Source organism: Microtus oregoni, unplaced genomic scaffold (genome assembly GCF_018167655.1).
Source record: "Microtus oregoni isolate MIOR12 unplaced genomic scaffold, Mior012 000104F_ref0000108, whole genome shotgun sequence".
Lineage (NCBI taxonomy): Eukaryota > Metazoa > Chordata > Mammalia > Rodentia > Cricetidae > Microtus > Microtus oregoni.
Window position 1 is genome coordinate 2,671,632 of NW_024544718.1, and position 26,919 is coordinate 2,698,550.

General features: G+C 38.1%; 1 protein-coding gene across 1 annotated transcript in view; it reads left to right on the top strand.

The window, feature by feature from the left end:
• Positions 1-26,919, top strand: part of LOC121443301 (chromosome-associated kinesin KIF4-like) — a 105,234-nt gene that overhangs the window by 27,862 nt on the left and 50,453 nt on the right. The window contains exons 7-9 of the mRNA XM_041645004.1: positions 16,992-17,108; positions 17,971-18,146; positions 20,781-20,842. Of these exons, the coding sequence (XP_041500938.1) occupies positions 16,992-17,108; positions 17,971-18,146; positions 20,781-20,842 (355 nt within the window). The remainder of the gene's footprint in view (positions 1-16,991; positions 17,109-17,970; positions 18,147-20,780; positions 20,843-26,919) is intronic.

Consider the following 26,919-nt stretch of genomic DNA (forward strand, 5'->3'; position numbering starts at 1 on the left):
TTTAAGAGCAAGAAGGATGTCATAGCATACAACCTGGGTTTATGAAGTTGTTTTCCTCATAGGACTTTAGATTCCAAATTAAATTGTAATTGTTTCAGTGTTTTATTGTTTGGAATGATAAATTTTTGGCAAATAGTATCTAATTCTTTTTCTTCTTTTAGAAAGTTTTTTTTAATACAAGTTATATGCTTCTTTAACTTTTTTTTAAGTTGTGTTTTATATATTCCTTCTACTGTTTGGCTTTTTAGTCCCTTAAGTGTACCATTTTCCTTTGTTCATTAAGGCTCAAATATGCCAAAAAGGCACAACATGAGATATTTCCCTTTTCTATTAAGCATTGTTCTGATTTGCTAAGGGTAAATGCTGCTTCATGAGTTTAATATACTTTTACATTTATCGAGCATTTCTCTTCCTGGTAGAATTGCCCTTTCCAATTATTGTTCTCCTTTCAGTCAGTGAATGCTGACATTTCCTATTACATCTAGCCCACTTTTTTGTCTTGATTTAGAATATTTAAGCAACCACCAGATAGATTACAAAGACAGTACAGGAAGTGTGTTAGTCCACCAAAGTATTAATCTACATATATGAAAGTGCCCTGATGATAGTTGTACACACATAAATAGCACCTAGTTGAAGAAACAGTATGAGAAGTGTCCCAGAAGTTCCATTTGTGCTCTCTTCTATTCTCCTAAAGGGTAACCACAACCCAAAACCCTTCATGCTGCTTAACTACACTTGGGATTCCCCCTTATTTTTTGTAAAGTAGCACAGAAATTTACATAAGTAATGACATAGATTAACAGATAATTATAACATAAATACCTACCCATGTAAATCTTACCTAGGGTGATAAGCACAGCATTCCCTAGCATTTGATGGATATTTCAGATGTTTCCAGATTGTGACTATTATTAACAATGCCATACAAACTTGAATCTTCATGACTATGTACGAAACTTTTCTATAGTAGATCCCTACAAGTAGAACTGCTGGGTCATTGGGTATATATACTACGAACTCTTCCAAACTGGATATGCCTATGTAGGAGTCCTTTTCACTCCACATTGCCCAACTTTTGTATTTGAACATTTTTTTGGTGGTGGTGGTGGTGGTGTGTGTGTGTGTGTGTGTGTGTGTGTATGTATGTATATATGTATGTCTATATGTGCAGATGCACATTCTGATGCATGTGTGTAAAGTCAGAGGTCAATCTCAGGTGTCATTAGTTTGGTGCTGTCCACCATGATTATTGTGACAGGATCCCTCACTGGACCTTAGGCTTGCCATTTAGTCTAAGCTTTGTGACCTGTCTCCACTTCCGCAGAGTTGAGAATATAAGCATGGACTATCATGCCTACCTTTTTACATGGGTGCTAAAGATTGAACTCAGATTTCTATGCTTGCTACACAATTACTGTCTTAGCTATGTCCCCAACCCCTTGTCTGAATTTTTAATTTTTGCCAGTTGAGTAGGGATGGAGTTCCTACTTCACTGTGATTTTAATTTTCTTCCCTGATGGCTATGGGATTTGTTCCCCTTTCGTATCTTTATTGGCTATATGTATTTTGTTTTCTGTAAAATGTCTGTTCAAATATGCCTTTTAAAAATATTCACTATGAGCCAAATGGTGTTGCAATTCTTTAATTCCAGCACTCAGGAGGCAGAGGCAGGTGGATCTTTGTGCTTTTGAGGCCAGCCTGCTCTACAGAGAGAGTTCCAAGACAGCCAAGGCTGCTACACAGAGAAACCCTGTCTCTGGAACTAACAGCAATTCTCCTACTTCAGCCTCCCAAGAGCTGGCATGAGCTACCACACTCAGCTTTCCTTGTAGTATTTTCCATACTATTCATATAGTTCTATTTTGGGGGACTCTTCCACTCCTATATAGTGTACCTGTATCTTCCTCTTTTCTCCATCTAGCCCTCATTCTAGGGGTGGAGCCCAAGGTCTTGCACATGTAATTTCTCATTCTATTGAGCTACATCCCTAAACTTCACTTTCTTCATTCATGTATATGTTGTTTTGTGCCCTATTTAAGAAATTCAGCACTCTAAGATCTTGAAGGTATTCTGTATTATCAGTGGAAATGACACAGTTTTATCTTTCACAGTTAAGTCTCTCATCTACCTAAAATGTTTTATATAAGGCATGATAAATAGTTCTAGTTTTTCCATATTAATATTTGTCCTAGTACTATTTAAAAAATTCATTTTCCCTCTGAGAAGCAGTGCTACTTTTTTTAAAAAATATGTGTGGTTATATGGGGTTTTGTTTGTTTTCTCAAAACAGGGTTTTTGTGTGGCTCTGGCTGTCCTGGACTTCTTTCTGAAGACCAGGCTGACCTCAGACTCACAGAAATCCATTTGCCTTTGCTTCTGGCATGCTTGGAATTAAAGGCCTGCACTACTACACCCAGCTAATGGATGGATGGGTGGGTGTAAATAAAGTGCCCAAATATTGCCTTGATCTGTTTCTGGGTACTTTATAAGAAAAAATTAGGATGGTGTGGTGACAGGTATCTGTAACTCCAATAGTTGGAAGACTAAAGCTTGGAGTTTGAGGTCATCCTGGGCAATAGAGATATCCCACCACACAGGTAGTTAGGTAGGTAGGTAGGTAGGTAGATGGATGAATGGATGGGTGGGTGGGTGGATGGGTGGATGGATAGATGGATAGAGCTGAGGAGACGGCTCAGTGGTCAAAATGCTTGCAGTATAAATGTGAGGACCTGAGTTTGGATCCCTCAGACCCACATAAAAAGCAGGTATGGCAGCATGCATCTATAGTCCTGGGTTTGAGAGGCTAAGAAGGTAGTGTCCCCACCGCTAGCTAATCTAACCAATCCAGTCTAACAAATCTAGATTCAGTTTCGGGGAGACACCCTATCTCAAAAATAGTGTGGGAAGCGATAGAGGAAGACACCTAATGACTTCTGGATTCCACACACATGCATAGGTAGGTCATACACATACCGCACCACAGCCACACACATCGAAAACATTTAATAAACATTTAAATAAATTAATAAATATCAAAGCAGGGGGCTGGAGAGATGGCTCAGTGGTTAAGAGCATTGCCTGCTCTTCCAAAGGTCCTGAGTTCAATTCCCGGCAACCACATGGTGGCTCACAACCATCTGTAAAGAGGTCTGGTGCCCTCTTCCGGCCTGCAGGCATACACACAGACAGAATATTGTATATAATAAATAAATAAATATTTTAAAATAAATAAATAAATATCAAAGCATATATATATATATATATATATATATATATATATATATATATATGGACTGGAGACAGTTAAGAGCACTGGCTATTCTTCCAGAGGGCCCAGTTCTGATTCCAGCACCCACATGACAGCACACATCCATCTATACCTCTAGTTCCAGGGGTTCTGATACCCTCTTCTGACCTTAGGTAATGCATCACATTTAATTTAAAAACTTCTGGCTTCCACATAAAAGAACACATATTATATCTTCCTGTGTCTGACTTTATTTTTTATTTATTTTTTTCATTAAAAAAATTACATTTTCTCCCCTCCTCCCATTCCCTCCTCCCTCCCCCTCCCTCCTTAAGAGAGGGCAGGGAATCCTGCCCTGTGGGAAGTCCAAGGCCCTTCCCACTACATCCAGGCCTCGGAAGCTTTGCATCCAAATAGACAGATAGACTAGGGTCCCAAAAAGCCAGTTCACGCAGTGGAAACAAGTCCCAGTGCCTTTATCAATGGCTTCTCAGTCAGCCCCCATTGTCAGCCACATTCGGAGAGTCCGGTTTGATCACATGCTCGTGCTGGATTTGGTGAGCTCCCATTAAAACAGGCACACTGCCTCAATGGGTGGACGCACCCCTCGCGGTCCTGACTTCCTTGCTCATTTTCTCCCTCCTTCTGCTCTTCAACTGGACCTTGGGAGCTCAGTCCGTTGCTCTGATGAGGGTCTCTGTCTCTCTCTCCATCCTTCGCCGGACGAAGATTCTATGGTGATATTCGAGATAATCATCAGTGTGATAGTGGTGGTATGTATTCACTCCTTAGTGGACTCTAGCCATAAACAAAGGACATTAAGCCTATAGTTCACAAGCCTAGAGAAGCCAAATAACAAGGTGACCCCAAAGAAAAACATATATAAATCCTCGAAATTGGAAGCAAACAAGATCACCGGGGCAAAAGTTGGGAGCGGGGGGGGGGGGGGGGGGGAAGACTGGAGAGAGCTTGGGGGAATGGGAGGGTGGAGATGGAGGAAGGGTGGATATAGGAGCAGGAAAGAAGGTATCTACATTAAGGGAGCCATTTTAGGGTTGACAAGAGTTGGATCTAGAGGGGATCCCAGGTGTCCACGGGGATGACCCCAGCTAGGTCCTTGGGCAGCAGAGGAGAGGGTGCCTGAACTGGCCTTTCTTCGTTTAAAATAATGTCCTCTAGTTCTGTTCATTTTACTTTAAAAGGCAAACCTTCATTCTTTACTGCTAATAATATTCAATTGTGTGTATATGTACCAAATTAACTTTTTTCAACTTCTGTTGAAGGACACCTAGGCTGATTGCTGAGTTATCTATCCTGGTTAGTGCCATAATAAACATAAGTGTAGATGGTTAGCCCTTTGGCATATTTTGTTTCCTTTGGCTATATAGTCATAATTGGGAGAGCTAGATGATATAGTTGATCTATTTTTAGTTTAGTTAGTATTCATACTGTTCTCTATGACAACCATACTAATTTCCACAGTGTATAAGACTTCTTTACTCTCTACATCCTTGCCAGTATTTATCTGTTTATATACAGTGACAGTATCAATATAACTCGATTTGCATTTCGCTGATAGCTAAATATCTTGAGCATATGTTACAACTTTATTGGTGATTTATAGTTTGGGAAGTATTTATTTCAATCATTTATCTATTTTTAATGGAATTGTATGTATTTTTAAGGTTTTGGTGTTCTTTATATATTCTGGATATTAATCCTCTATCAGCTGAAAGTTTTTGACTTTTTGTAATTCATTTTATTAATATTTACTTTTGTTTTCTGTGCCTTTAAAGTTCTATCCAGAAAATTATTGCCCATACCAGTGTCTTGAAACAATTCCCTTGTATTCTAATAGTTGTTTATGGTCTTACATTTAGATTTTTCATCTATTTTGAGCTGATTTTTGTGAAGACTAAAAGATAAGGGTTAAGTATCATCTCTTCACATGTGAACACTCAGGTTTTTCACCACCATTTATTTCAAAGGCTGTCCTTTCTCCAATGCATTTTTGGCATCTTTGTTACTTAGGTTTATTTCTGGAGTCTGTTTTTTGTTACATTGGTTTATATGTTTGTCTTTCTTACAGGGCCATGCTGTTTTGACTACAGTGGCTCTGTAGTGTGTCTTGAAATTAGGTATTGTCATCCCTCCAGCTATTTGGGGGGATTAAGATTGCTTTGGCTAGCTGAGAATGGTGGCACTTAACTGCAATCCCAACACTATGGAGGGGTTTATATGTTTGTCTTTCTTACAGGGCCATGCTGTTTTGACTACAGTGGCTCTGTAGTGTGTCTTGAAATTAGGTATTGTCATCCCTCCAGCTATTTGGGGGGATTAAGATTGCTTTGGCTAGCTGAGAATGGTGGCACTTAACTGCAATCCCAACACTATGGAGGCAGTTCAGGGTTAGCCATAGTGAGCTCAAGGTCAGCTTGAATTACATAGCAAGACTGTCTCAGAAAAACAAAGAAAATTCACAATATATCTCAGTGATAGAGTACTTGTCTTGGTTTTGGTCCCTGTTCATCACTAAACAAAATTTCTTTGGAGCCTTTTGTTCTTTAATATTAATTTTACAGTTATTTTTTTTTATTTTGTGAGGAATGTCATTGGTATTTTGATGCAGTATAAGCATTTTGCCTCCCCCCCCCCCCGAGACAGGGTTTCTCTCTCTCAGGACAGAGCCATTGCTGTCCTGGAGCTTACTCTGTAGACCAGGCTGGCCTCGAACTTGGTGAGCCCTCTGCCTCTTGAGTGCTGGGATTAAAGGTGTGCACCACCACTGCTGAGCACAGTATGGACTTTAACAATATCTATTCTTCTAACCAAGAAACATAGGAACATTTTCCTGTGTGTGTTTCTGTGTGTGGTTCAATTTACGTCACCAGACTTTTAAAACTTTTCTCTGTATAGGTGTTTCACTTCCTATATATTTATTTTTGTGGCTATCACAAATTAGATTGTTTTAATAATTTTTAAGTAGATTCATTATTGATACATAAGAAAGATTTTTGTTAGTTTTGAATCTTGCTATTTTACTGATGAGTTCATTTATTCTAAAGGCTTTCTAAAGAAATAAAATACTTCAATTTTTTCTGTATATAGAATCATATTATCGCCATGGCTTAACTTTTTTAATTTTGTTTGTGGGATCAGAGCTTTGAACTCAGGCCCTCAAGTTTGCACAGCAAGTGTTTTATCCACCGAACCATCTCCGCAGTCTTTTTTTTTTTTTTTCCGCAGTCTTTTTTTTTGTTGTTTTGTTTTTTCGAGACAGGGTTTCTCTGTGGCTTTGGAGCCTGTCCTGGAACTAGCTCTGTAGACCAGGCTGGTCTCGAACTCACAGAGATCCTCCAGCCTCTGCCTCCCGAGTGCTGGGATTAAAGGCGTGAGCCAAAATTCACTTATTCTTATCTTTTTTGAAACAGGTTCTTACCGTGTAGCTCTGGCTGTCATGGAACTCACTATGTACACAATGCTGGCTTTGAACACTCAGATCTACCTGCCTCTCCTTCCTAAGTACTAGGATTAACTGATCAAAAATAAACGTATTAATATTGATTTTGTATCCAGCAACTTGTTTTGTTTTAGATTCAGTAGTCTGTGTTAGCTTTTGTTAGTGCCAGTATGTAGAAGATCCACCATGAATATTTTAATTGTTAGAACCAATTGGTTCTTTCAGTACTTATCTGACCTCTCTGTGCATTGACACTTCAACTAAGATGTTTTTAAAATGATGTTTTTATTTTTTGGGAATTACATGCAACGTATTTTATCATCTTCTTTCCTCTACCTCCCTACTTACTCAACTTCATGTCTCTTCTCTACTTTTCCCCCATCAAGTCCAGTTTGTATTGCCTGACTATTGCTTTGTGTGAGTCCTGCCCTAGAGTGGTCAATATGTCAGTTGTAACACCAGAAAAGAAAATTGACTTTCCTACCAGAAACCAAATACCAATAGCTCCTCTGCTAGGGGTGGGACTTTCTACCTTTCCCCCCTCCATGCTGGGATTTTGTCCATCTTGAGCTCACACAGGTCATGCTCATACTGTCACAAGTGTTGTGAGTTCATATGTATATCTACCCTGTTTCGTTGATGTCATTCACTGTCTCTGACTCTTATCATCTTTCCATTCTTCATCCTCATCTTCCTTCTCATAAATCCCTAAGAGGAGTGTGTGTGTGATGGAGATGCCCTATTTTTAGGACTGAGCACTACACAGTATCGTATTCTCTGCATGTTGACAGTTGTGTCTTGCTGTTGATTTCCATTTACTTCAAGAAAAAGTTTCTCTCATGAGGGTTATAAGATATACTGATGTACGGGTATAGCAATAAGTCATTAGGAGTTGTTTTAATGCTATAATTGACTCCCCCCTTTTTTGAACTTCCCTTGATTTGTAAATTCTTACTGTCTTAGTTCATTTTTTAATTCATATGATTCCTTTTCTTTTTGCTGTTCCATTAGGTTAATTATTATACTCAGCATGATCTCCCCAATTAGGAATGAGTACCCACTACCTGCTGTTCGTTCTTTCTTAGCACTAGTGTGGAGATACACCCACTTCCATTCTGTTCCTGTTGGTTCTGCCAAGTTAATAGCATCATCCTGTACATCTGGAAAAGAGCTTCCTGACTGGACCATTAAAAGGCACTCCATTCCAAATACTATAGCTAGACCAAGCTTCTTATAATGCCACTTTGCGTATGATACCTGTTCCAGATACAAACTGAAGTATCATGTCCTATTTACAGGATGAACTTTAAACACTGCCACTTGTCCTTCCAGACCCTTTGCCCCCCCCCCCCCCCCAAGCTCTAGCCTAGCTCCTCTGCTGTCTTTCATAGCTTCCCTACCCACACTATCCACTCAAGCTATGTGGCCCACAACATGCTCAGTTTCTGTATATGTTCTCCACAGCCTTCTCTTCCTCTTGCAGAGAACCCAATGTGTGCCTGCCCCTACCCTACCCTCACAATCAAACTGTCTCTAACACAGCCTTTCTTTAAAGCCCAATTTGTCTTGAAGGTTTAGACATTGCCTTTTAAAAATGATTTCATAGGGTTTTTGTCTTAAAATTCTATAGTGACAGAGAACTGTAATGTCACTCTCTGGCCCCTGTGTATTTTCAGTCCACATCCATCAACTTATGTTGTCATCTGTAACTCATAACTGTCTACATAGTTGTGTTGATTCAGATCTCAGTAGCATTACAGCTGAGTGTTCTCTCCTGGGTTTTCTCCCCTTCCCATTGCCTTCAGAAACTTGGTTACATCAAGCACACATGCTCCCTGACTGTATGTTGATTCTGGTACTGAGAATAGAACTCGGGTTTTTACAGGTGAATATAATTCTATTGTATAAATATGTACAGCATTTCTGCTATTCATTCTTCAGTTGATAAGCATCTAGATGGATTCTACTTCCTTGCTATTGTGAGTAGAGCTGCAATAAACATGGATGTACAAATATCTCTTGTAGAATATGGAATTCTTTGAGTACATACTCAAAAATACCTAGGTCATATTGTAGTTCTGTTTTTAGTTTTTTGAGAAACCTCCATGCTGGCTTCCATAGTGGCCATACTAGTTTACATTCCCATCAGCAGTAAATAGGGCTTCCCCTTCAACTACATCCTCCCTAGCTTAAACCAACATCTGGCTTTCAAGGCACTTGAGTGTAAATTCTCTTGGTTCCCCCATATACACATTATTTTAAAATATTATCAAAATATTGCAAAGCAAAATGGGTTTTAGATGCATTTATATTATTTATTTATTTATTTTTGTTTGTTTGTTTGTTTGAGACAGAGTATGTATTACAGCCTGGCCTCAAACTCAGTAGGTAGCCAAGGCTAGCTTTGTACCCTCAATCTTCCTGTTTCTACCTCTCAAGTTATAAGTTCAAATTTATGATACTGACTAAGTCACTCACTCTAAGAATCTCTGTGTGGGGGCCAGTAAGATTACTCAGTGACTAGAAGAGGTAGGCCTAAAGATCTGAGTTTAGTTGTTGGTTCCCACAAGGTGACAAGAGAAAAGTAGTAAGAGAGCTGCCCTCTGATCTCCACGTGTCTACCAAGGCATGTGTGCCTGAACATAGGCACATGTACACAGAGAGATATACTTGCTAAATAGAATATTTATTTTATTTTAAAATCATGTGTATGCTTGTATGTCTTTGGGTATTGTACATGAGTGCAGCTTCCCAGAGAGGCCAGAGGATGGCTTTGGTTCCTCTGACTCTGAAGTAACTAAACCACCAGACTTGGATGCTAGGGACACGTAGGTCCTCTATAAGAGCAGAATGTGCTCTAAACCATTAAACCATCTCTCTAGCCACCACCCAGTCTGTGAATGTAGAGGGGTGTGAGTTCAGATGGGTGTATGTAGACAGAGACTACACTTTTTTTCCCCGCTTCCTAAACCCAAATAATCACACAGAAATTATATTAATTATAGCACTGTTTGCCCAATGGCTCAGGCGTATTCCTAGCTAGCTCTTAAATCTTAAACTATCCTGTTTCTATTAATCTTTGTATTGCCACAAAACTGTGGCTTACTGGTAATATTCTAGCATCTATTTTCTTCAGTGGTTACATGGCATCTGGTTGACTCTGCCTTCTTATTCCCTTCATTCAATTTAGTTTTTCTACCTAGCTGTATTCTACCCTACCATAGGCCAAAGTAGCTTCTTTATTAACCAATTCTCATAAAACATGTTCATAGCATACAGAGGGGAATCCCACATCATGGGTATGTATGTGTGGAGACCTGTGATAGATTTGGGGTATGTGCTTTGGTTACTCTCTCTGTTTGTATTGAAATAGAATCTCTCATCTATCCTGAAGCTCATTGATTCAGCTAGCTAGCTACCTTGTGAACTCTAGTATTACACTGTCAGTTTTTGTTTTGTATGTCAACCTCTCCTTTTAGGCTGAAGTTCTCAAAAATCAACTCATTTAATTACTTTTTAAAAAGATTTATTTATATGTACATTGGTGTTTTGCCTATATGATATGTATACACGCACGCGCGCACACACACACACACACACACACACACGTCTGTGGGGTGCCAGATCCTCTAAACTGAAGTTATAGACATTTGTGAGTTTCATGTGGGTGCTGGGAATTGAACCCAGGTCCTCTGGAGCAATCAAGCAGTGCTCTTAACTGATGAGCCATCTCTCCAACCCCTCATATAATTCTTACAATAATCCTATAAAGTAGATATCATTATTCATCTTATATATCTGAAAGCTAACTAGCACAGTGATAGAGACTGTACATATCCACCAAATGTGCGGTGAATAAAAGCCTTGGATATGTGGGGGTAACAATAGGGAGACTCTAGGATGTGTCAGATTTGCTATTGATTGCATGACCTTCTAAAGGTGAGACAATGAAAAGGAACAGTGTTGGAAATAGAGTAAGAGTGCAGCTAAGCAGATTCTGTTCTGTTCAGGTCTTTTGTGCAGTGCCCTAGTCTAATCAAGATAGTCAGGGAGCACTCACAGTACAGATTTGGACATCAGGGAAAAGGCCCTGTTTGTGGATACAGTTTTCAGGCCCTGATAGTAGTAGATACTTGGAACTCTAGGCATGGAGGAGGTTAAACAGAAGGAGTATAGACTAAAAAGATTATAACATGGTTATAAGGGAATACCAACATTTAATAGAGATACAGAAAGCCTTGCATAATATAGATAGAGAATGATTGAAAACAGGGGATGGGTATTGTAGTTTCACAACTCTAAAGAGCAGAATTTCTAGCTAAAATCATCTTCAATGATTTTAATTAATTTATGTGCAGATAATTATAATTTTATTAATCTTAACTTAAAAATAGCATTTATTCATATGTATATGTATGTGCATGTCATGACACATGTGTGATCAGAGGACAGTATGTGTCAGTTCTCTCTATCATGTAGGTTTGGGGAATGGAATTCAGGTTGTTAGTCTTGGCATCATGCACCCTTACCCACTGAGCTATCTTGCCAACTTGAATTTTCTCTTTTGAAAAGACTCCTATTCATTTCCCTTTATACTTCATAACATTGGCATCTTAAATATCATTCTTTCCTGAATTTTAGAGATGATTTTTATGAAATCTCAGGTACTGACATTTGTCTGTTCCTTAGTCTCCTGCAACCAGATTTCTATCAGTCCACTTCTAGAGTCAGTTCTGTGTTATCTTGAAAGCAAAAGTATTCTTGTCTGTAATCAGTTGTAGTTCCTTCTGGGTGATGTAATTGTCATCAGAGTAGATACAGGATTTCAGCCTCATATGATTTAGCAAATAGCCAGATTATCTAAGGTTTTCTACCCTTTAACATGAATTACTTGTATATGGCTCTCAACGGATGCCATTTTATTTTTATCATACTCTCATGATCCAAGGAAAAGATTGCCACTGTTTTATGGAGAAAATTTGAAATTTGTTGGTAAGTGACTGAGGCCAAGTTTTAGTTAAGATCCTCTGTCTCCTAATCAAATGCTCTTCCCACTTTTTGAATGGTTACCTCTGTAAGGTTCTTTGCTTGTTTTTATTGTTGTTTTAGAACCATATACATCTCGGGCTGGCCTTGAACTTATTTTATAGCCATGGTTTTTAACTCTTCACCTTCCTGCCTCTCTACCCTCTAGTGCTGAGATTACAGGTGTTTACCACCATGCGGGTTTATGCAGTCCTGGATGTGGAACCCAGGGCTTCCTGCAGTGCATGCTAGAGAGACGCTCTACCAAATGAGCTACATCTCAAGTCGTATGTAATTTTTAAAATCTGTTTTGGTAACAGATTGATCCATTCCTTTTTGACTGGAGAACACAACCATATTATGCTATTACTTAAGTCTTTCCGGGCAACTTCTTCAGCCAGTCTACCTGACTTTTATCCATGCATAATTTTCCTTTCATGTTAACCAGGATTTGTCACTTGTGGTACTGTTGACATTTTGAATTAAATTACTTTGTAGGGAGCTCTTTTGAAATAAGAGTGGCGGGGCTGTGTCCTGCCACCCAGCCGCCCGCACAGATAGCTTTATACCCAAAATAATTACACGGAAATTTTAAAACACTGCCTGGCCCATTAGTTCCAGCCTCTTATTGGCTAGCTCTTACATATCAATCTAACCCATTTCTAATATCCCTGTAACACCACGAGGTGTCTTACCAGGGAAGATCTTAACCTGCGTCTGTGTCCGGTAGGAGAATCATGGCGACTCCTTGACTCAGCTTCTTTCTCCCAGCATTCTGTTCTGTTTACTCCGCTTACCTAATTTTATGTCCTATTAAAGGGCCAAGACAGTCTCTTTATTTAACCAATGAAATTAACACAAAACAGAAGACTCTCTTGTACTTTTGTAGAATTCTTAACAGAATTCTTAGCCTCTTCCTATTAGAAACATGTGCCACTCTCACCCCAAGTTGTGACAGTAACTATCTCCAGAAATTGTCTGCTGTTCAGTAATAAGCAAAATTGCCTAGTTGAGAACTACTCTATATAGAACTGCTTCATTTTCCTCCCAGCCAGGCTCTTCCCTACCACAGATGTACCCTTCTTTTGAAGCTATTGTAATGTGCCTCTGGTAGCTGTGAAGTTGTATTTCTGTTTTAAATCCAAAAACTTCCCCTTTGTTATTTATTTCTTGCCATAATGAATAAGTATGAAGTGGTACTGAATAATATTCTCAACTCTCCTTTTGTTTGGACTTTTTCAGTCTTGCAGAGTTTTAAAAGGACTTCTCATCACATAATTTTATCTGAACAACTTTTTTAACCATCCTTGATCACAACATTTTTAAAGATTTATTTATTTGATGTATAAGAGTGTTTTGTCTGCATATATATATATGTGTGTGTGTGTGTGTGTGTATGAATGTATATATATATATATATATATATATATATATGCATACCATGTGTATGCCTAGTGTCAGCTCCCCTGGGACTGGAGTGATGAATATTGTGAGTCACAATATGGGTTCTAAAATCAGACCCAGGTCCTGCAAGAGTAACAAGTGCTCTAACTGCTAAGCCTTCTCTCCAGCCACCTTGACCAGAGCTTTTAAGGCTCTGCAAACAATGTCGTTGTTTTTGTTTTTTGGGGGGTTTTTTGTTGTTGTTTTTTGTTTGCCAAGAATTTACCATTTTAATGTCTTAATTTTTTTTCAAAACAGGATTTTTTTGTATAATTCTGGCTGTCCTGGAACTCCAAGATCAGCCTGCCTCTGTCTCCCAAGTGCTGAGATTCAAGGTGTACACACGACCACTGCAGTCTCCATTTTAATATCTTAATAAAATGAAATAGAAAGCAGAGGGATAATGTGGGGATTAGTTACCTGTACTGCAGGCAGATTTGCTATATCTCAGCAGGTCCTTCCTGAGTGAAATAAAGGGCTCTGCAACGTGCTGCATTTTTCCAACTGGCAATAAAAAGAAAACAAAGGGATTGATTTTTAAGAATACTGTTTTTGATGTAAATGAGGGAAATGTGTATATATGGATATATATGAAGGAGTTAGTGGGGGAAATTAACTGAAGGTTTAAGAATGGGAAAATAGATCAAAGCATCTGGGTCTCAGAGGCAATAAAGGGACTAGAAATATGAACAGAGGTAAAGAACAGAGACTTCATAGTAATGATAGTTGTTTTCACCAAAATAGGTGCAAAAGCAAAGGAATAAGTAACAGCAAAGAGCATAAAGTAGAGAGGACAAAGGTTAGGGAGCTTTCATGTATAACATTATCTCTGTGAAGTTTTTGATGAAATCTACTAATAGAGAATGAAGGTAGCTTTGTAGTTTTGAAAATGATGTTTAGAATAGCTGCCACGTGAGTTAAATTAGCCAGGCAAGATCATCAATTGACCACGGGTTCAATTAAGATCAATAGCATGGTTGTAATGGATTCAACTCATTTGTTTATATTGTTCCTTCAGTCTTGCAACCTGCAGAGATACAGACATGTGCGCGCGCACATGCGCGCGCACACACACACACACACCTCTCTATGGTAAGAGGGGCTGGATGGGTAAGATATTTTTCTAATATGTGTGGGAAGAGAGGTCTTATTTTAGTTGGAGAGAAAGAAATTAAGCTGTTGGGCTGGAGAGATGGCTCAGAGCATTGACTTTTCTTCCAAAGGTCCTGAGTTCAATTCCCAGTAACCACATGGTGGATCATAACCATCTATAATGAGATCTTGTGCACTCTTTTGGCCTGCAGGTGAACATGCAGACAGAACACTGTATACATAGCAAATAAAAAAAAATTAAGAAAAAAAAATAGAGCTCTGGTGGAAATGGCAGGTCATAGGAGCATTGAGTGCTTGAGAACACAAAACTGAAATGCCCCCAAGAAGCTAATCCTGAGATGTTAGGTTCAAATTGGTAGTCACGAGAAAGGAGAAAATAAGGTTCATGAAAGATGTAGTCAGTGAGGATTTTGGAGTTTTTCATCATGAACAAGACTGCTGAGAAAGTTGGCTTAGAGGGTGGAAGCTATCTTTTGGCTCCAAGTTTAAAGTTTCCGTCTAATGTTTCTTAGTCCTTTTCTGAGTCTGTGGCGAGGTTACGTGCCATTGTGGGGAGGAATGATTCACCTCATCTCTGGAAAACAGAATCAGCAGAATAGGAAGGGATAAGATATACCCTTCATGCGGCTGGAGAGATGACTCGGCCGTTAAGAGCACTGGCTCCTCTCCCAGAGGACCTGGGTTCAGTTCCCAGCACCTACATGGTAGCTCACAACTGTCTGTAACTCCAGTTCCAGGTAATCTAACACCTTCATACCAAGTGTACATAAAATAAAGTTAAATAAAGATATGTCCTTCAGAACCATGCTTCCAGGGACCTACCTCCTTCAGCTAGACCCTGCTTCTTAGTAGTGTATTTAACTATGAACTCATCAATGGATTAGTCCATTGATACAGATAGGGCTGTCATGGTCCAATCATGGTCCTGAGTTCAATTCCCAATCACCTGTCAATGGCACTACCAACTGTGGAGGAAACCTTCAACATAAAACCTCTGGGGACATTTTATATCTAAACTATAATAGGATTGTGTAAATATATTTGTTTCACGTTATAAGGGAATCCAAAGTATGGCTGAATAAGTATAAAGTTAAGTAGAGCTAACAGTAATGATACAAGTTCTCATAGTTCATCTGTACTACTTGTACTACTTTCACAATCTACCTTAGGATAGGTAATCCATAAACAGTAGAAATTATGTTTTTACACCTGAAATCTGTGAATGCCAGGATGATGTCACTATCAGAATTGGTATCTAATAAGGTTGCCCTCTCTGTGCCCTCACATGGCAGAAAGACTAAAAGGTCTTGCTAGATCTGTTCTATCCATGAGGGTAGAAACAGTACTATCACACCCTTAACCTCTTTTTTTGCATTGTTAAGATTATTATTATTTGGAACTGGATCTCTCTATGTAGCCCTGACTATCTTGGAGCTCAATATATAGACCAGGCTGCCCTAGAACTCAACAAAGATCTTCCTGCTTCTGCCGTGGAGTGCCAAGATTAAAAGTTTGGAGATCAAATTTCAACATGAATTTTGAAGGAAACAAAAACATTTAAACCAAAGTATTATTTGTCTAACATTTAATTTCCTTTTAGTTACAACATCTCATATAATTCCTTCCACAACCCAACAAAGTAGATAGAGTTGCCTCATTTTACAAAGCATTTTACCTATGATCCTATGACAGTAACAGAACCAGGATTAGAAATCTAGGTCTACATGACACCAAAGCCCATGGACTCAACCATCATCCTATAAAGCCTTTGGGCTGTAAATGTAACAGTGGGAGAAGACAAATGCTTTAGACAGACCTGAAAGATTTTGAGAGTGTTTGAATTAAGTAGAAAATAGAAAAGCCCTTCTCAGGATGCTGGTGGAAGAGCTTGCAATGAATGGAGATCAGCCTATAGAGTGAGGCCCTATTTTAAAAGAAAAGTAGATAGTAAAGTAGAAAAGTAATTTTTACCTTTTTTAAGCAACAAGAAGTATGATATTCCAATGTGGTACAAAAAGCGTAAGATTGGCTGAAATTCTTTTTTTTTAATATTTATTTTTCATTATATATACAATATTCTGTCTGTGTGTATGCCTGCAGGCCAGAAAAGGACACCAAACCTCATTACAGATGGTTGTGAGCCACCATGTGGTTGCTGGGAATTGAACTCAGGACCTTTGGAAGAGCAGGCAATGCTCTTAACCTCTGAGCCATCTCTCCAGCCCGATTGGCTGAAATTCTGAAGTGGAATCTCATGCCTACCACTTACTATTTGTATATAGGGAAGCCATCTAACATCTGAACTACTTTCCTTACCTGTTAAATGAAAACAATGGTAAGATTGTTAAAGTAGTTATAAACCTGGTTTCACAGTGTTACTTTAAAGATTGTCATAATGGATACAAAAGGTTACTTTACTATCTGTGTATATGGTGGTTGTCATAGCAATTGTTACCTGTCTCCGCTTTGTTTCCATGAGAAACAGTCAGTGCAATGCACTCAATTGTAGGAACCTAACATTTGTACCTTTGCCCCTGAGCTTTCCTAAGAAGCAGCACTCCCGGAAAAATGAATAGAATTAAGACATTTCCTTAGTATTGCTGGTGATATTTCTATGAAGTATTTTCCTTTATCAGAAAAAAATGTACATATTTGTTAGCTGTTTTCCCAAGAAGTTTAAATTTTCTTTCCTACTATTAGGTATTAACATTAACCGGGGCCTCCTGTGCTTGGGAAATGTAATCAGTGCTCTTGGAGATGACAAAAAGGGTAGCTTTGTGCCCTACAGGGATTCCAAGCTGACTCGTCTGCTTCAAGGTAAGTCCAAAGTGCCTCTAAAATAAGAGAGGGTAGTTTGGAATGATAGTGTGGAGAAAGCAAAGGTGAAACAGGCAAAACACTAGTGGGCTGTCATCCACAGCTAATTGATGAAAAGATGAAATAGCTATTGGCAATCAGATTTCTAAGAGAATGAGAAAATGTCTTTACAGATGGCTTTGAGAGCCAAGGAATCTATAGAATGCCATCTGTACTTAGGACCTTGCATCTGAAAATGAACTTGGTTTCATTTTCTTTAATTGACAGTATGCTAAGAAGAATTCTTTGGAGAGTTAAAATCTTCATTGACAGGGCATCCTAGGAATATTTAATCTCAGTAGAGGCTTGTAATGGGCCTAAGCCAAGCCTGGTTTTAAAACCTGATTAACTGCTGAACTCATAGTTTCTCTTGAGTCTAGTGGCATATAAAATAGGATTCTAAATCTCTATCATTTTATGCATCTGAGGTTTTACTATTCTTATGTTGAAACAAATCAAAAATTTGTAGCTATCACAGTAAATGACCCCACACCCATGAGTATATATGCAGCATAAATTTTAATCATTGAACTATAAAAAGAGATGAAATTAGGAAGGGTCAGATGGTTGATCTGGGATGGGTGGGGTGAATAGAATCAAAATATATTGTATGCATGTGTGAAATTTTCAAACAATAATTAGAATGCTTTTAAAATTAAAGCCAAATAGTTCTGAAAAATAAAATCAAAGCCAAATCAAGTGTCCCTAAGATTTTTTCTTTCATCTATGAATTCAAAGTCATCAGCCCAAATAGGCAGCTTTTGCTTGCAACCTACTTGTTTGATTTTATTTCCTTTCATTATCCCTTATTGTTCTTTTCCAGATTCTCTAGGAGGCAATAGCCATACACTTATGATAGCCTGTGTGAGTCCTGCTGATTCTAATCTAGAGGAAACATTAAATACCCTTCGCTATGCTGACAGAGCAAGAAAAATCAAGAACAAACCTATTATTAATATTGATCCCCAGGCAGCTGAAGTTAATCATCTTAAGCAACAGGTATAAGATTTTATAGGAAAGTTACAAAGTATGTGAATGGAATGATTTAGCTTCTATTTCTTTGTTCTAATTATATTTGTCAAATAATAATACTAATACGGTGTTTGCTATCCCTTTAATATTAGGGGGTGCCATTGGGTATTTTACTGATAAGAAGTGAAGGGTAAGAAGGATGGTGGTGGTGCATGCCTTTAATCCCAGCACTTGGGAGGCAGGCAGATCTCTGTGAGTTTGAGGCCAACCTGGTCTACAAAGTGAGTTCCAGGACAGCCGGGACTGTTACACAGAAAAGCCCTGTATTTTAAAAACAAAACAAAAAAGTGAAGAGTAGATGAAGCAAGAACGTCTTGCAGGGCTCAAATCCTGGAGTTCCTTAATATGCTCTGTTAAAGAGCTTGGAACTGGAAAGTATTAAGGGCTACAGATTTTAAGTAAGAGAATAACTTGATGAAATGCGTTTGAAGGAAATTTGGTTTTTGTACAGTAACAACAGATGAGAGATGACTGGCTAGAAAGAAAAAAATAAGACAGGCTTTGTAATAACCTGGGTGAGAACTATGGTCTGTACTAAAGACCGTAGCAATAAAAATCAAGGAACGGTCACAGAAGTAGAGGACAAAGAACAAGAAGTAAAGTATATTGGGATTTGCTTAGTTGCAAAGTTAATGTAGGAAAAGAAGTGGGTAGAAGGAGCCACATTTGATTTTCAAGTTTCTTCCTTGAATTACAAAAAATCATATTGATAAGGAAAGCAGATGGAAAACCAGAGTTGCACATGAAAACAGGAATGATATATTTAGTTTAGGTCATTTTGAACTTGAAAGGTGTTTAGGGAATGTGTATAGAAATACTCAAATATTGCTGACTACATAGGCTTGATTTAGAGGGTATCAGATGAAGAGTAAAGAGGCATCTCTAAAAGCATTAGCATTTAGATAATATCTGAACTTAGTGAGTACGTGAGAACAAAGTGTTATCACACATGGAGTAATCACTGAATGTTTGCTAAAGAACCAAACGAAGAGGTCCAGACCTACAACTTGAGAATACCAGCTCTTAAAGAATGGATAAAGGAGAAACAGGTAAGAATAGACAGGAAGAAAATCAATGATGTCACCAAAACCAAGGAAAGAGTCCTTCAAGGAGTGTTGCCATAAAAACAAGTTTACTAAGAAGTATAAAGAATCGTCAGGGAAGCTGTTGGCAACTACTGTGAAGTCGGGAGTGATAAGAGCCAGTCAGTGAATGATAAGTAGATAGAATAGTAGATAAGTGAAAGTGAATGGCTTTTCATCCAAGGAGGCAAAATGAGAAAAGGCAATGGCCGGGTAATCAAGGGCAAAGAGATATAAGTTTGTTTTTTAAGTATGATAGAGCCTTTAATCCAGAGAGACTGAAAAGGAAAACAGCAACTAAGGACAAATCATCTTCTAATGGTGAGCAGTTGGGGAATAAGATAGAGAGAGGACTGGAAGAGACCACACATGGCTTAAAATCATTCTCAACAGAAATAGAAAGGTATCTGTCTCTTTGTAAATTTGTGGTGGTATACATATGACTGTAGAGCAGCTCACAGTCCTAGTACAGGAACCATGAAGGCAGGAATTGTATTGATGTGGAAGGTTTTGAGGGTTTCTGGTTAGCTGTTTGGTTGGTTGGTTAGTTCGATTGGTTTTTTTTTTTTTTTAGACAGACTCATGTAGCACAACGTAGCAGAGGCTGGCCTTGGACATTTATGTAGTTGAAGATCCTCTTCTCTCCTTAGTGCTGGGATTACAGGTGAACACCACTATGCTCAAGTATTGGTGTAGGGTTTTTGTATTTTGTTTTGCTTTGGTTTGTTTTGAGACAGAGTCTCACTATGTGATCCTGACTAGCATAGACTCACTATGAAGCCCAAGCTAACTTTAAAATCACAGAGATCAGCCTGCCTCTGCCTCTTGATTGTTAAGATTAAAGGTACACAATACCATTTTTGGCCCTATTGATGCAGGTTTAAAAGAGTCAAGTTTTCCTGCATGCTAGAGGAAAGAGGACTTGATTTCCACTTGGAACTGTATTCCCATCTGTCCAGTGCTCACTCCTCCAGCCTTCCTCCGCAGTGATAGTGACTATATGTTAATGTCTTCTTCCTTTTTCTTATTCAAGGTCTATGTAGCAAATACAAGTAATAACCTGCATGCTGGGTCTTCTGAATTATAAAACAACATTCAATCTGTCCCTTTATTTTCTCTTACGTCTATTTCTATTGACAAAAAAATGCCCATCTTCTAATCTACTTACTTGTTTATTTATTCAAACAGTTATATGACAGATGCCACATAAGATATACTTAAGTGCTTAAGGTGTACTTAAGGTTCATGGGCATTGAGTAAAATTATCCTGTTGCTAGTTGTAGTGACTTCATTACAAAGGGTTAGGCCTTATTTCGTGGATTGAGGTTGAGAGTCTTGATTATGTATCCTGTTCTGGTTGGGAACTCAGAAACTGTCTGTGTAGCCATGGCTGGCCTCAAATTTTTGATCCTCCTTTCTTAGCTTCTCAAGAGCTAGAATTACAGATATGTGCCACCACACCAAGTGAGAAGTGGCTTTTGATTGTGAATTAGCTGATTATTTTTATTGCATCTCCCAGGTCCAACAACTGCAGGTCTTGTTGCTACAAGCCCATGGAGGTACCTTGCCTGGAAGCATAAAGTAAGTCATAGATTAATTTTAAAGGTGTTTTCTTCTAGAGGGTATTTTGCCTGTTGACTGTTTTCTTCTGATAGCTTGTAGTTTCTCAGGACACTTGATGTCCAGGAAGTGATCCTGCCAACCTTGTCAATTACTTAGGATTTCAGTAGTTATCCTTATGTAATGGAAAGAACATAGATTCTGTACCCAGAAATGTATTAATTAGAATGCTCCTTTAAGGAAGAGATGTCTCTGCCATCTACTTATTTATTTGACTACTTAGTTATATACATAGATTCATGAATATTTATTCTTGGGTTAACATCCATAGTTATCATTTGGTTGATTTCTTTGTCCATTCAGAGTTCCTTCAGATGGACTCTTATGTCCTTTAACAAATCATCAAGTGTTCGAGCATTTAAACAAGATATTACAAATGAGTCTCTTTGTTCCAGGCCTGGAATTAACCATATCTCCAAGGAGCCTTGGTTTCCTGTATTGGAAACTGGTGTTTAGAAACCAAGATCTGTGTGGTTTCTCTAGCTGTGCTCTCTGTTGCTGGGGTATCACTGCCCCTGAGCCTTCTTGGTGGGTAGGACTCAGAAATGCTTGCATGTATAATAACCTACACATGCACTCATCTACACTTTTGTATCTATCTAGATTGTATGTGTATTAAAAAACACAGTTTTCTACTGATACTTTTGATTTTCTTCCAGCACTATAGATTTTAGTGTATTTTTTTACATCTTAATGGGTAAATTTAATTGTATCTTAAGTATGCCTAAATATTTTTAAGTCCACAAAGATTGAATATGTGACTAACTCTAAATTGGCCTTTTCTTCTCAACTCTACCCATTCCTTCCAACTCTATCCAGCCACTGATGTCCCTAGTAACAGATTTACAGTACATCTTGAATCCAGCAGGGAACAGTGTTTTCAGCCCCTCAGTGGAATCACTCTCCCAGCCACATTCTCAGGCAGCAGTGATCTGGACTCCTCCCAAGTTAGCACACAGTGACACAGAGGAGCATTCCCAGGACTGATGATTCTAAGAGAGGAAAGAGAAACCCATCTTTCCTAGCATTCCAAGATGTTCCTGAGTACGCCTACTCAAGCATGACTTTACAGGGAACAGGAAATATAGGAGAAACTACAAAGCTTCGTGACATGGAATTGGATAGAAAAGCAGGGAGACATAAAGGATAAATGTGTACATTTTTGTGCCTGCCACAGTAGTGGCCTCAGAGGTATAAGGCAATAGCATAGTTCACTTGCAAAGATGAGCTTCCAACTCCCAGAAATAGAAAGTGCTAAAGTACTACCTGACAAACCTCTAGATGGCCAGCCTCTAGGCCTACCCTTAGACCCTACTCTAGAGTCTGTTCCAGGGAGTGAGAAGACTCTAGCATCCAATTGTCAACAATAAAGTAGAACTCCATGATCTCGTCAGCCTCAAGGTCCACTCTCAGATCCCACCCAGGAGAAAAACGTTTAAACAAGAAACAAATGCTAGTATTGCCTTTCCTGGGAGCTTATTAGCTCTCTTTCTAATCTGAGAGCCTCAGATCCAGCCTAGGGAGGAAAGCAAGTCTCAACTATATTACTCCTTGTTGTAGCAGTGGGTTCGTCCATTTCTAATCACCTAACCTTGCTTCCTTTTCTGGAATTCTGACCAACTGATAAGCTCAAACAGCAGGTATACCCTTGCTTTCAATTCCCTTGAGTATGCACCTAGAATTAGAATGGCTAAATCTTGTGTTAATTCTGCTTTTAATTTTATAACTAAACTACCATACTGTTCATAGGTAATGTACTGTTCTACATTCTCACTAGTAGTAGACAAAACTTCTAGTTCCTTCATATTCTTACTAACTCTTATTTTGATGCTTTTTGAATGATAGTAAACCCTAATTTGGGCCTGCATATTTTAATCAGTTCTTTGCTTATTATGTTAGCCCCTTGTGGTATATGTTACAAATATTTTCTTCTAATTTATCATTAGTCTTTTATTTTGTTATCTTAGGTCATGGGTTTGTTGTTATTTGTTTGGGTTTTGTTTGTTTGTTTTGTGTGTATGTGTATTTGCAGTACTAGGGTATCAACCTAGGTCTTCACATATTACTAGATGACTGACTGTTCTACTGCTGAGCTATGTCCAGGCCTTTTCATAGTCTTGATTTTAAGAAGGAGTCTTTTTTAAGTTGCCCAGGCAGGTCATGAACTTGGAATCCTCCTGAGCCTCTAGAGTAGCTTGTAGTACAGGCCTGTGCCATCAGATCTTTTTTTTTTCTTTTATGTATTAAAATGGATCAATCTTTTTTACTGCCTGTGGATTTTACCAGCTATATTAAGATCTTTTATACACCGTAAAGTTTACTCCTCTTACACATACTACTCAATGATTTTTATTAAATTTACACAGTTAAACAACTGTTACCACAATGCAGTTTTAGAACATGTCCAGACAGATATCTTCTACCCATTTTGTATTACTCACATTTATATATCCACCACAAGGAAACCACTAATCTGCTCATTGTTTGTAAATATTTGCCTTACTATAGACATTTCATATATGTGGACTCATACAGTATATTGACTTTTCTTGACTTATTTCATGTTATTTTTAAGATTCATTCATATTAAAGCATATATATGTTTCTAGATAGTATGCCATATCTGGATATACTACACTATTTGTCATTTTATAGACTTTTAAATTGTTTATGAATAGTGCCACTGTGTATCTTCATTTGCAAGTGTTTCTGTGGACTGACATTTTTATTGGGGAATGAAATTGCTAGGTCATTTGTTTTATTTATTTGTTTGTTTGTTTTTGTTTTTGAGGTAAGCTGTCACTATGTTGTTCCAGCTGACTTGCAACTCACTACTGTGTAGACCAGATCCTCTTGCCTCTGCCTCATGGGTACTGAGATATCTGTTTAACTTAATAAACAGTAAAACTGTTTTCTAAAGTGGTTATACCACTCATATTCTCCTCAGGCTTCTGAATTTCAATTCATAGTTTAAAGTCTTTCCTTATCCCAAAATTAAAAATAAAAGATGCTTTGGGGCAGAAGAGATGGCTCACTGATTAAGAGCACATACTGCTCCTGCAGAGGATCAGGGTTTGATTCCTAACCACCCCCGTTGGGCGGTTCACAACTACCTGTATGTGACTCTAGAGAATAATACACCCTCTTCTGGCCTCTGCAAGCACCTGCACCCAGATTTCCTGTACACACAGGCAGATGTACACATAAACATAAAATATCTTAAACATGTTTTTTGTAGTACTCATGTTTTGCAATTCAATAGACTCAGGCTATTGAGTTGGCACAGCTGATAAAGATGCTTATTGTCAAGCTTGACAACCTCAGTTTGCTCCCTGAAATCCATGGGATATAAGGAAACAAGCTGTTTCTACTCCTGTAAGTTGTCCTCTAACCTCCACATATGTGCCATAGCATGTATGTGTGTCATCCTCCCACACCATACACAAATAGGTAATTGGTTGGGTGGGTGGGTGGATAGATAGATAAAGTAGGTAGGTAGAGAGATAAAACTTTAAAATAAACTACAAGAAACAATGATTCATACAATTCATCATTCAATATTTTATAAAAATGCTTTTTTCAACAATGTATATTTGTACTTTTAGACATGCCGTATGGCAGTTCACAAAAAGTACATTTTACATATTGAGTATTTTTAGCTTTTTTCCTTAGAGTGTATCTTTTTTTTTCCAGGATCTGTGTTGCTGGAACCTTTATTCTTATTTCTGTATCTGCTTGTACTTGCTTAGCAAATTTGAATTCCTAGCATGGACAACTAAATAACATGTGAAATAAGAAATGCTTTTTTGTTGGGTTTTTTTTCAGTGTGTTTTCTTTTTTGTCTTATCTTTGCCTGGTCCAAATCCTGCTTTCTGCTTTACTCCTTTAAGCCCTTCCCATAATATGGGTGTCCCACTTTATTTTGTGGTTTGGTGTTGCTTTTGTTACAATCTTGTGGAGAATTCATCTTTTTCTTATTACTCTGAGAGCTTTTATGTGCAGTATTTTCTGTACATATATATGTAGATACATAGGTATATTGCCATGTGCCTTATCCTCAACATGTCTTCTTCCCTCTGTGTCTCTTAGTAACTCTCCCTGACTCTGCCCTTTTTCATCCCAGCATCCTCCTCGTCTGGCTCTCCTGCCCATTTATCGGCGAGTCAGTTCTTTATTAACCAATGAGAGTAATACATATTCACACTGTACAGAGAGATTATTCCATAGCATTTCTTTATTGTCTAATTAAAAAGGAAGGCTTTAACTGTAACTTAGTAAAACTATATGTAACAAAAACAGTTATCAAGCAAGAATTACAGGTACAATATATAGTCCATTTGTATTTGGCAAAATTAGAGAAAATACTCTATCTATCTTATCATGGTGAATCTAAAGTTTTACCTCTAATTTACCTTTTTATCATAACTAAGGAAAACTATAATTATAACTAACTAGTCTTCAACTCCATCAAAGACCCCAGAAGTGTAAAATGTTACTTAATGACAGGGACATCTGGCTGTCTGAACAATCACCTTAGGGTCTTCTGTAACATTGGAGCATTCAACTTTGGCTTACAGGCCTAGTGGACCTGCCAGGCTTTTCTGGAAAACAGGGTATTTTGAAGGACTGTTCTACCTTGTCTTGGCAAAGTTTGGCAGTTACCTTTTTTGTATGCGTTCTCCTGGTCCAGTTTGAACAGAATACTGTCAGCAATTGAAGCAAGGGCAGTTTTTTGCCCAGACAGCTGTCTGTTGCCATTAGGAAGGCAAACTCCATATGGAGTTTCTTCCATGCCCTTTATTTTCTCTGAAGTAAATTGGTCCTACCAGGAGCAAATGTGTCTCACTGTCATGAAAAGTCACCTTAGGTTATTAAACATATTAAATGCTATTTTTATAGGCCTTTGAAGTGTTTGAAAACCATTTATCTGTCTAAATATATCTGTGTATGACCTTGAAAACATGCCTGATATAAGTTGGACTTATAGATGACTATTAATCTGTATTTCTTCATTATAAATTATATTTTTAAAGGAGATGCATAAATATAATACTCCAAATAAGAGTAGACTTATACATACCATATAAGAAAATTAAATTTGTGTCAGTATACAAAATCCATACCAATTAAAATATTTTGAAATTAATAGTTGTTTTTTCTTTGGTTTAAAAGTAGATTCCATAATCTACCCTTTTATCCTATCATATCTATATCCCCCTTTTTCTTTTCAGAAAGAGATCCTTGTATCTAATCTTTGTTCAGCGTTTTTCCTGACCATTACCAATAAGAACTTGTAACCAACCCCCCCTTAAAAGATAATAAAAATTTATAACCCATTTTGGGGGAATGTGGATGTCGTTCTCTAGACTACTCCCTATTGTTTATGGATGCTGATATCTTTGGGGGCACCTTGAGACAACCAGAATAATTGTTAAGTCTTGGCTGGAATAGTTTGTGAGACTGGGTAATCTCAGCCAGTAGCCTCAAAGCTGTTTTCGATGCAGAATTTTGAGGAGACTGTAACAGGTGTTCTGGGATGTTGGACTATCTGGGCCATCCGTTTGTATTAGTGTCCAGTCCCCTTGTTCTGAAAATACATAAACTTTTAAAGGTAACATATATATATATATATATATATATATATATATATATATATATGAAATATGTGATGTGTGCAAGTCAGTTAAAGATGATTTTATTGTTTTATGTTTAAGCAGGTAAAAAACACATTATGTGTCTTTTTGGTTTTTCGAGACAGGGTTTCTCTGTGGCTTTGGAGCCTGTCCTGGAACTAGCTCTGTAGACCAGGCTGGTCTCGAACTCACAGAGATCCGCCTACCTCTGCCTCCCGAGTGCTGGGATTAAAGGTGTGCGCCACCATCGCCCGGCTCACATTATGTGTCTTAACTAGTTCTTCTAGGTTAAATTTTTTTAATACCTGTAGCCAGAATTTCAGGGGCATTTCCCTAATCAAACCTGTTTTCTTTAACCTGAAATGAATTCACAGCTTCTCATTGCCTGTGGAAATAAAAGCATAA